The 10,778-nt window shown below is 42.7% G+C and overlaps 1 protein-coding gene across 2 annotated transcripts; it reads left to right on the forward strand.

The window, feature by feature from the left end:
- Positions 1 to 3,224: 3,224 nt before the first annotated feature.
- Positions 3,225 to 8,474, forward strand: serpinh1b (serpin peptidase inhibitor, clade H (heat shock protein 47), member 1b). 2 transcript variants are annotated; one of them, XM_088921427.1, is made up of 6 exons: positions 3,225 to 3,337; positions 4,286 to 4,329; positions 5,734 to 6,347; positions 6,596 to 6,694; positions 6,812 to 7,044; positions 7,258 to 8,474. In XM_088921427.1, the coding sequence occupies exons 3-6, from the start codon at positions 5,765 to 5,767 to the stop codon at positions 7,558 to 7,560; spliced, it is 1,218 nt and encodes a 405-aa protein (XP_088777553.1). In that variant the 5' UTR covers positions 3,225 to 3,337; positions 4,286 to 4,329; positions 5,734 to 5,764; the 3' UTR covers positions 7,561 to 8,474. The 2 variants fall into 2 exon arrangements, with proteins under 2 accessions (XP_088777553.1, XP_088777552.1); XM_088921426.1 differs by lacking the exon at positions 4,286 to 4,329 and having other exon boundaries at positions 3,226 to 3,337.
- Positions 8,475 to 10,778: the final 2,304 nt, after the last annotated feature.

Below are 10,778 nucleotides of genomic sequence, written 5' to 3' on the forward strand. Positions count from 1 at the left end.
GAGTTCAGGCTGGGCAGTTTTCTACATGTTAAAAACAAAGGGGTGATTCATACGAACATACCAAAGGCTGAAAAGGAGAAAAGGTCATTCAGCCCATCAAGCTCACTTGGGTTTTAATAATTATAAGTGCTCCAAGATCTCATCCGGCCTTTTAGAAGGAAACCAGGGTATCAGCATTGACAGTGTGACTGGGCAGCTTGTTCCAGACTCACACTGCCCTGCCTTCAAAGACCCTACTCCTGTTCTCAGTCTTAACTGCATCCCTCTTCAGTTTTTCATGACTGAGGTGATTAGTAAACAGATTATTCACATACCTTTGATTTTTGGTTAAACCAATGTGAATGTTTTAGACCATTCCTCATTACTGATCTGCACACACAATGTTTTTAGTGCAAAATATCTCAATTTGTATCTGGTATACAGTGCCTGTTGCCAAATCAGGACACTCATTCACCACATTCCAACAGATTTTCTGAACAAATGTCTTGGAATCATTTCTTTATGGACAGGGAACCAAAATCACGAAGGTAAGCAAGAATTTCCTAATACAGTAAATTCTTGTTGTTTTTGTTGCAATGTAAAGTCCCAGTGAGGAGTAGCTGAAACCTGCAGGCTGAAAAGCCAGGTGTCCATCACCACACTGGGCTCTGCTGGGAAGCAGCTGGGTGGGAGATCCTCAGGGTGCAGATGAGGAGTTCCATTATTCAAACGGCAGCAACACCTGTAGCCATGAGGTTCACACTGAGGCGACAAAGCCATCTTTAACTCACGTGAGCTTTCACGGGGTTTCCCCAAGCCTGCGCAACACAAGGTGCGTGCAGTCACTGCACAGAGGCTACCAGGACAGAAAGGCGAAATTCTAACAAGCTTTTTAACCAGTGCAGAGCATGGAAACGCTGTGGTGTTAAGCTAATATTGCACTCGTAAATCAAGTACAAACTTATTACAAAATTATTTCCCAAAGGAGGTTTGTCTATGTCTGAAATTCCTCCAGATTTAGTTAGTGCTTCACCTCCATTTTAAAGAGAAGATTTAAGAGTTTAAAAAGCAGGAGTGCTGATAAGAACAAATGACACTTATGAAGAATACAAAATGATCCAGTCTCCTATGTGCTTTGATAGTTTTACCATGAGTTTCACAAATGTGACAGGACTGCAAAATAAACTACTTCATTCAGCACAAAACAACACATATACAACTGCTTTCACCAGTTAGGAATATTGCAAGGTATTTCACTCTTGGCATTCTGGAGTAAAAGCAACAGCCACATCACAACATTCCCTGGGAGATCAGCGGGAATCAGGGAGCACAGAAAACCTTTGCCTTGTCTGAACAGGCTCTCCACAGACAGAGTCTGGGCTGCTTTGTTACTGGAGTGCAGTGGGCTTTTCTAATATGCTTTGCCACATTCCCAGTGATGATTATGATTCCTAGGAGTCCTTCTACACGCAAAGCCTGGGAAGACTGTGACCTTTGTACAGTACAGGCACAAAGCACATTTTCTGGTTAGTATTTTATAAAGCTGTATTCTGGATCCCAAGCCGAAAAGAAGGGAATTCCTACATATTGTAACAAGAGTTATTATTGATTATCATTGATTTGCTTAGCAGACTCCCTTATCCAAGATTATTTACAATGTGTTTTAATGTTAATAATGTCACCAAAGCATGTCATTTTAACTCTTGTCTTCTGTTAAAGCTCAAAGGTGATGGAGAGAACATATGAGCTCCTCCAGTGTAATGAGCATTCTTGTGAATTTTTTTTTACATTTTTATTTTGGGGAAAAAAAGTCTCGACAAAATGTAAAGTAAAATTTACATTGGTGCAATGCTGTAAGATGAAATAAGTGACATTTCTGTTCTGATTTCCACATGATATCACTTGCTTTTACAGCATTTGTTGTTTTCTTTCCATTTTCAAAAATCTTGAGTAACGTTTACCAGTGAAGAGTGGAGCTGGTGTGGTGTCCAGCTGAATGAATCCCTCAGTGTGTGTTGCAACAGCAGTCCTCCGTCTCCCTGTGCGGAGCAGTCTTGCTGAAGACCTCACATTCCCTCTGCGTGCAGCGCGGAGGAAGCTGCCTTCACACAAGCCGCACAGCCGGGCCCAGACTACGACGTGGCACATCAAGGGGGAGGGGAGAAGAGCACAAGTCTTGTCCATTTTTTTCAAACTAGAAAACACTCTCTGCCTTTTTCTAGAACAAACTCTTGCAGCATTCTCCAAGTGAAATGCGTTCCAACCAGTGAAAAAAGTACATTCCAGTTGTCAGTCGATGAAAGTTATCTGTTTTTTTGCTTTCTCCTCCCCCAATAAGATCTGCTTTTAAATTGAAGTTTGTGCATTTTCCTATATCCCTTCTATTGAAACATAAAAAGTATAAACCTACACTGCAATTGAGAATCTGTTAAAAACTGTTCACTTTCACATGAAATGCAGGATCTGACTTTTAAAAATACCTGTCACATTTTGAGATGAATGTGATCACAATATTCAGTTAATTTCCCAGCCTTTCATTCTTTATCAGAGAGGCTCTTATTCCTGGCAGGCGCCACAGCCACCCAGGCCCATCCCAGAGGAATAAGGCCCTATATGGGGCCACACCCTGGATGGGACACAGGTCTATTGTAGAATTTCAAGACACTGATGAGCTCAGCCAGCATGATATGGGTAGGGGGAGGAAACTGGGAGCAGAGGGAGAGTATCCATGCTCTATTGAACTCGAGAACTGAACGCTAACCATCAAGCCACTGTGCCGTATTGTTACATCATAGAACGAAAGAGTTTCTTGCATCCCTTGGTTCTTAGTCATTTACAACATTTCCACTTTCTTAATTAAAATTAATAATAGAAAAATCTCACTGAGTCAACATACAGTAGATGTGTACAATAAAAGAAAAATGTTTAAAAATGATCCATGTGCACCACACTATTGTATGTTATTTAGAACTCTGTATGAATCTAAATGTTAGAGCATACTGATTCATGTTTAGATATCAGTAGTTCAGAATGAATAAATCCTACAAATGTTTCAAAAGACTTCTGTGTGTTTTTACTGATGGTTTCCTTCAGTAGGAGATCATTTCCTCGCTGTCTTAGGCATTAGGACCCTGCGGGGGGACCGTTTGCTCAGCTGTAGCAACTGGATCCTGTGGGAGGTCTTATTCCTGCTTTGTGAAAAGTTCAGAGTTCCTCATTTAAATATTCCTTTCCCCAGTTCCAGAAATTTCTTTTGTGGAGTATATAGGCCTGGAGCAGGGTCCATCTTTGGAAGCCAACAGGACAGGGCGCTCGGGAAGAAGGGGAGAGACCTGTGAAGAGCTGCAGGATTCAGCAGGTAGGAGCTCACCAGGCTGGGAAGCACAGCCGGCAGTTGTGCAAGGATCTCTGCTGCTAGAGAGGACAGGATCTTCCTTCACTCACTTTGTAGAGATCTAAAAATAGCGATAATTTTCCTTAGAGCACCGAGTATTTGGGAAAAAAAACTGATTGGATTAGTGAGATATTAGATTTGAGATAAGAAAGCAGGGTTTCCTAGACAGTCTAACCCAGTCTTTGGTATTTCGATGTAAATATGTCAATATAGTAAATCTGTTTTCTTCTCAAAATGATGATGCCTATACCGATTCTTTCAAGCCTTTCCAATATTCAAGTCTTTGGTGACTGAAGCTAATATTGAAACCAAACTTGTACGAAGTCTTTACGTGGAATACATTTGTACTGCAGAAAATCTAAATTTGTTCTGAGTTCTGCTGTAAAGACAGTTATAGGAAACACCCATCTACAGCATCTTTTCTCCAATGTGTTGCTGCAACGCGTTGCCTAACTTGTGGGACTTTGGTTCCGAGTAAAGTTTTTCACAGTGCTTATTTCTCATTTTTGAAAATGGTACATTTCAGATCCACTCTATATTATTGTCCCATTTGCTTAATGTAACACTTATAATTTCTGTAAAGAGATGGCGGCTATCATCTCTGTAAAGGGGTGGGGGCTTGTCATTGTAACAAGATCTCCTTCTAGAAATAGGCATCTGACTTTCCACTCTGGCACTACTGATTGGAGAGGTTCATAACTGAGGTCCTTTTCTGCCAATAAGAATATTTTGTGCATACATGTATGGGAATATAGGCTCAGTGAGGTAATACTAAACATTAAAAAGACTTTTCCCTCTTATTTTGGGCAAAAAATAAAAAATACCAAGTAATGTTTACTGTAAGTCGGTTTCTCAGTTAGCATTTCCCCCTTTGCTGTATGAAGATTACTGTATACAACTCTTGTCTTTCAGAATGAAAAGGGCAAACGTTGGCTACAATATGAAAACATTTCAAGGTATCCCATGATGTAAAGATTAAACAAACATGGAAACAGAATCTGTAAACTGACTAGCTAAGCTATTTGCTGCTTTTTTTTGGTCTCAGAAATTTAAAGTGTCGGAGGAAAAGGAAAGAGACTGAACGTGGTCTGTGAAAAAGCGTGTTTCAGAAGTGCCTCAGGCTAGGTATTCTGTTCCCTTTGTTTAGATGGCTGGTATGCAGACTGTGCATAACAAAGGGTGCAGAAATTTTGCCTCAGGCATTAACAGTACTGTTGATTAAAGCACAGAGCCTCTTTCCAACAACACCCTGGTCTGAGCTCTTGCCGATCTCAGTCTATCTTCCTTTTGACATTGTAATCAATTTAATCTCTGATCAGAGTCAAAAAGCAGGGGTATCTTTAAGAACAGGGAAAATAGAAAGCCAATGGAGGTTTCGTATCCAAAAGTAAAAAATTCTTATATCTTGCATTAACTTTGTACTTCTACTAATTTTGTTTTATTCCATTGCTTTCAAACAGTAATACATCATAGGTGCCATTTTGTAGTAATGAATCTAGGCATCTGCCTCACAGCTACAGGGTGCCAAGATGTGCCTCTTATGACTGTGAGGTGTTATCTAATATCTTGTTGAAAATCTTCCAAGAATGAAGTTAGTCCAGCCAGTATCTCTCATGGCAGAAAGCCTTTCTTTTTTCTTAATACATCTAATTTGATGAAGCTGATCATAATCAGTGCGGGGTATTTGAAATTCAATTTTATTCAACTTTATTTGTCATTATACGTACACAGGTGCATAGTATAGTGAAAAGTGTTTCTCATTAGTCACTCGGGTACAGTATATAAATAGAACAGAAGATAAGACAATAGACAGTAACACAATAACAATAACAGTGTAATAACATAACAGTGTAAACAAAACTGTGCAAATACGCAAACAGAGAAGGAATACAACAGGACAAAACAGTGCAAAAGTAATTCGGGGAACAGTGCAAAAATAATACGGTGATTAATAAATATTACAACTAATACAGTTTTAAGTACAATTTCGGCTTACATTCAGTTGCCGTGTATGTAGTGGTGTTGGAGTACAGTCATTGTGGGTACAGGAAGAAGTCAGGAGAGATCATAGTATGATGGGAGGGAGTGGGGGCGTCACCAGCTTCACAGCTCTGGGGAAGAAGCTATTTTGGAGTCTAGTTGTGTGCGACTGGAGTGTCCGAGAGAATGATTAGCTATGGATGTGATATTTAATTTACTGTTTCTTTTAAAGCCAGGGGAATTCAGTGTTTGGGAGCCCTGCAGACAACAAACAGGAAAGGCTACACAGGACAATAGGACATTTAAGAATAAACATCACTAATAGTAAGAGAATAAATACATAATAAAGACGTTGTTTGTTTATTTTGATTGTTTTCCAGGATTGCACAGCTGCCTTCAATCACAGAAAGCATGTGGGTGACCAAGCTCGTAGCTCTGAGCCTCCTGGCTGCTCTGGCCACAGCGGAGGAGAAGAAGCTCAGCAGCCATGCCAGCATGTTAGCGGACACCAGCGCTAGTCTGGCCTTCAACCTCTATCACAACATGGCCAAAGAGAAGGACGCGGAGAACATCCTCTTCTCCCCAGTGGTGGTGGCCTCCTCTCTGGGTCTGGTCCACCTGGGGGGCAAATCCTCCACGGCATCGCAGGCCAAGACGGTCCTCAGCGCCGACAAAGTGAAGGACGAGCAGCTCCACACGGGCCTGTCGGAGCTCCTCACCGAGGTCAGCAACTCCACCGCTCGCAACGTCACCTGGAAGATCGGCAGCCGCCTCTACGGGCCCAGCTCCGTCAACTTCGCGGACGAGTTTGTCAAGAGCAGCAAGAAGCACTACAACTACGAGCACTCCAAGATCAACTTCCGGGACAAGCGGAACGCTGTGAAGTCCATCAACGAGTGGGCGGCCCAGACCACGGACGGGAAGCTGCCCGAGGTCACCAAGGATGTGGAGAAGACTGATGGAGCTATGATTGTCAATGCCATGTTCTTCAAGCGTGAGTAGAATTATAATTTGGGGTTTTCAACTCTATGAGGTGAAATGGGGACTCTTAACTAATTACTCATGACTCATAAAGCTTCACAGTTGGCATGTTCATTGTTATATCGAATAGTCAGCCTCTAAACCGTCCATTTATATGTTGGCACGTAAGAGGGAGCTGAGAAGCAAACACTATTTCTGAATTTGAGCTAGTCCCTGCTTTATTATGTAGCTTAATACCTGTTCCTTTGTCTTCCCTTACAGCCCACTGGGATGAGAAATTCCACCACAAGATGGTGGACAACCGTGGATTCCTGGTGTCACGCTCTTACACTGTTTCCGTTCCCATGATGCACCGCACAGGTGAGTTTGATGGACTTCAGAGGCTGACTTTTGAAGACCATGTTCACTAAGAGAATGGCTGAAAACAGAGGAAAGGTGAGGTTCATTTTGCATGGATTGTATTTTCTTCCCTCTCAGGACTCTACATGTTCCATGAAGATTCAGAGAAGAGGCTGTACGTGCTGAGCATGCCTTTGGCTCACAAGATGTCCAGCATGATCATCATCATGCCCTACCATGTGGAGCCACTGGAAAGACTGGAGAAGCTGTTGACCCGCAAGCAGCTGGACACCTGGATCAGCAAGATGGAGGAAAGAGCTGTAGCCGTTTCCCTGCCCAAAGTCTGCATGGAAGTCAGTCACAACCTCCAGGTACCTGACTGAGCTTTACTACACTGACACAGCAGTAATAGGATACAGCATGACTGCAATACAACATTGGAATCACTGAGGCATGAATATCAAGGTCACGTCTCAAGAACACAAAAAGAAAAAAGAACACATGATAACTACATAATATTTTTTTTTGTGAGAGCTGTATTTACAAAATTATATTCTAATGAACAAAACTGTTTTTTCTTGCAGAAACATCTTGGGGAGCTGGGCCTGACTGAGGCTGTGGACAAAGCCAAGGCCGACCTCTCCAACATCTCTGGAAAGAAGGACTTGTACCTGTCCAATGTCTTCCACGCCTCCGCAATGGAGCTGGACACTGAAGGCAACCCCTTCGACACCAACATCTACGGGAGCGAGAAGCTGAGGAACCCCAAACTCTTCTACGCAGACCATCCATTCATCTTCGTCATTAAAGACAATAAAACCAACTCCATCCTCTACATCGGCAGGCTTGTAAGGCCCAAAGGAGATAAGATGCGAGATGAGTTATAGTTTTGTCTGGCTGTAGTTTGTGTGTGAGATTGAAGTATGATTATGAGAAGCAAAATGTCAGTCACCTCATGATCACATTCCATTAGAAAACCAAAACCTGTGGTACATCCAGTCCTTACACTTTTCAGAAAAAGTAAACCTGTCTCGCAGCCGCTCTGAAGTGATTTTTGACTTAACAACTGTCTTCCCCAGAGCTGGCCACCAGAAATGTTTGCTTTATTCTGGAATATTTTGAACAATTGTGTTTTGAAAAGCATTCCTATTGCAGACCAAAAAACATACGTTGCCACCTAACTCTACCAATGAGATCAGGCAATCAAGTCACAGGAGACCTGTGGTTAATTATTTTTTGGATATTTATTGTAGATCACAGATGAGGCCAGTCAGCTTATATTAAGCGTGGTTGTTTCAGGTAATTGCCTCCAGAACAACATTCCTCTCAGGGGTTCTTGAAAGGTTTGGCCACCTTTCCATGACATTCCCCTCGGCTCCTCTTGTGCTGTGTTGGTGAAGTGTTCGGGTGTTTCAATATCTTTAACATTTAAAGTGAACAGGGACAAGAGTTCAGGATTTATTTTTGCACAAGTATATTGTGAGGTCTCTGGAGTATTTGGTGCTATAATTGACTCTGCGGAAAAACAGTCTTTTATAGTTGCATTTTGTTCATGGAGAGTACGTTTCTTCCACCTGCACTGACGTCCCTGGTCTTGTGCTCCAGCCAGCCTGCAAACACGAGGCAGTAGCTGTGGCAGCCGTTTGACTGGACCGTTCTCTTCCTGTGCTCCTGTGCTGTCTCAGGACACCTCCCTGGTGCTTCTGGCACACTCCCTCCTTTGGAATGATGTGATAATGTGTGACTGTTAAACCTTAAGTTTTGTTTTCATATTTTTTTCAATAAAATATATTTAAAAATATGTTTGTGTTACGTATCGGTCTTTGATGTTTTTCCCCATCAGAGGCTTTTGCAGGTCTAGAATCCAGAAGATCACACTTGATGCTGGGCACACAGCAACACAGTTGTTTAAGAAGCAGTTTATAAGGTTTATAGTCATTATAGGTAATTTCACAGGAAACACCAACAACTGTTGTGTGTCTCATTTTGATCATTGTTTTAGTGCCATCCAGTTACAGTCTCAGCACACATACAGTGACAGTGACAGGACACACATAGAATAGCCAACTGTCTGTGCTGCTGTGGGGCACAATATTCTGCTCCAGTAATGCACTTATTTCACATTTAACTCATGTACCACACAATACAGCATTTCGACTGGCATTCTGGCCAGAACAAAACTCACAGAAAGAACCACAACAGCATCCCACCCAGTTAAAATGAATGATCCACAAAAAAATTGCACAGCTTGAATGTTCCTCACGGTGAAGTCGAAAAGGGAAGTCCAGTGTGAGTACACACCACCCCCTGACAGTCTGGTAGCTTGTGTAAACCAAGAGCGGAGCCTGAAAAGATGTTCCCAGCAAAACCTCCAGGCTGAGAAACTACACACTGGTTTAATCGAGACGGGACACACTGGTGATGCCAAACTCGCACACCTCCAGTGCCTCACTGCCTGCCATTTCCTCTTCAGGAAAAAAGAATAAAAAAACCTGTGTCTAATTTTTCCATCTCAAAACACAGGGAAGCCTAAAACAAATGTCTCATGAATGAAATAGACACTGAAGACTTCTGCACATTTGAGAGCAGGCTATGATGGGTGTGGAGCAGAGGTCAGGCTGCGGACCCTTAGCCTGAGGGTCTCAACCTCACTTCTCATGCAGACGCTGCTGGTGTGCTGTTCAGCAAAGCTGAGTGTTTACCTTTATTGCCCCGGTCCAGCCAGCTGTGTAAACATGCTGGTGTCAGGATTTCCTGGGGGCGGGGGGCAATCTGTTGAATGGCTTCCCACTGGGGGGAGAAGGGGGGGTCATGTCCCCTCTGTCCACTCAGTGATGAGCTCTAGCGCCGTGAGCTGAGCAGTTATCACTCTGAAGACACAGTCTTAAACTCGTGTAGAGGACCAGTCACCACTACCCACCCGGGCTAACACTGTGCAAACCACAAATCAAGCACTAATCAGGTTTAGGTTTGTTTTTCAGTGGTAGTACACAAAATCAGACTACAAAGCCAGGTGGCAAGTCTTTCCAAAACACAGATGCTTTATTTCCAACTGTAAATTATCTTTGAAAAAGAGAGGCCTGAGCCCTTTACATGCTAAACTCTAAACATATATGTACATTACATCTATGTGATCGTTTCACATAATATTCATTCAACAGCACTAAAACATTTTTAACACGTTTTTTTTTAAAACTCTGTGTCAAGAACTGTCTTCACAAAAGAAACGGCAGCTCTCTGACCGTCTGCACAGGAGGTGGAGCTGTGGGATCGGGCCCTGCTGTTCGGAGGAACAGGAGGAGCTCAGGGTTAACATGGTTACTGACTGCCGGCGGAACCGGCTCTCCTCACAGCGTTTCCACGCGGAAAAGCTCCCCACGCTTTACAGCTCCAAAAAGCCTTTCTCAGCTTGAAGAATGTGACTATTTATCAACATATTGTAGATCAAAAATGCTAGGTGTTAAATGAAGACAAAATTTTCTCCAGCATACGATCCTGTTACATTCGAACATAAAACACGAGAAGCGTGTTCATACCTTCTGGCTGTCTCTAGCACTATTCGTCTTTTCTGTTGTGTTTAAATTCTAAAAGAAATAAAAAAGCAGAACTTCCTCAAGAATAAAACTAAAATAACTGTTATTTTTTCTTCTTCTGCAACTGAGCAAGATTTTCTCCCTCCCTCCTCCCCCAGATGAGCTCCTGTGTATTTCAGGTGTCTCTGGGATAGAGCTCGGTCTTCAGCAGCCCTTCGGCTCCCAGCCCCGGTGGAGCAGAGGCTAGGATTCCTGCCGTCCAGCTGGAAACGCTGGGCTGCTGTGATCACAGTGCTGAGCAGGCAGGCAGCTGCTCAACCTACTAGGTTTGTCAGTGCCTCGAATTTGTTTTTTTTTAACAGGTCTCTTTGTTGAGAGATCAAGGTTAATCCTGCCAGCAGAAATTCATGGGTCCTAGTGCTGGAAGCATCTCTGGAAAGCTGGACCCTTTGACACACGTTTGCCCCCTCTAGGACTGCACCTCTCTCTATGCATTTCAAAACGGCTTAGAGCCAACCTTATCTCTAATCCTAATTTAGACACATGAAAAAAAACTTGCAATTAAAGTTATT

This window comes from Atractosteus spatula, chromosome 7 (assembly GCF_055471065.1).
Source record: "Atractosteus spatula isolate fAtrSpa1 chromosome 7, fAtrSpa1.hap1, whole genome shotgun sequence".
NCBI lineage: Eukaryota > Metazoa > Chordata > Actinopteri > Semionotiformes > Lepisosteidae > Atractosteus > Atractosteus spatula.

What these genes read in the sequence shown, in the direction of transcription:
- serpinh1b (XM_088921427.1), top strand. Translation starts at nt 5,765, where the DNA reads ATGTGGGTGACCAAGCTCGTAGCTCTGAGCCTCCTGGCTGCTCTGGCC. An exon ending in CAATGCCATGTTCTTCAAGC is followed by an intron (nt 6,348 to 6,595) that starts GTGAGTAGAATT and finishes CTTCCCTTACAG; the next exon opens with CCCACTGGGATGAGAAATTC. An exon ending in TCCCATGATGCACCGCACAG is followed by an intron (nt 6,695 to 6,811) that starts GTGAGTTTGATG and finishes CTTCCCTCTCAG; the next exon opens with GACTCTACATGTTCCATGAA.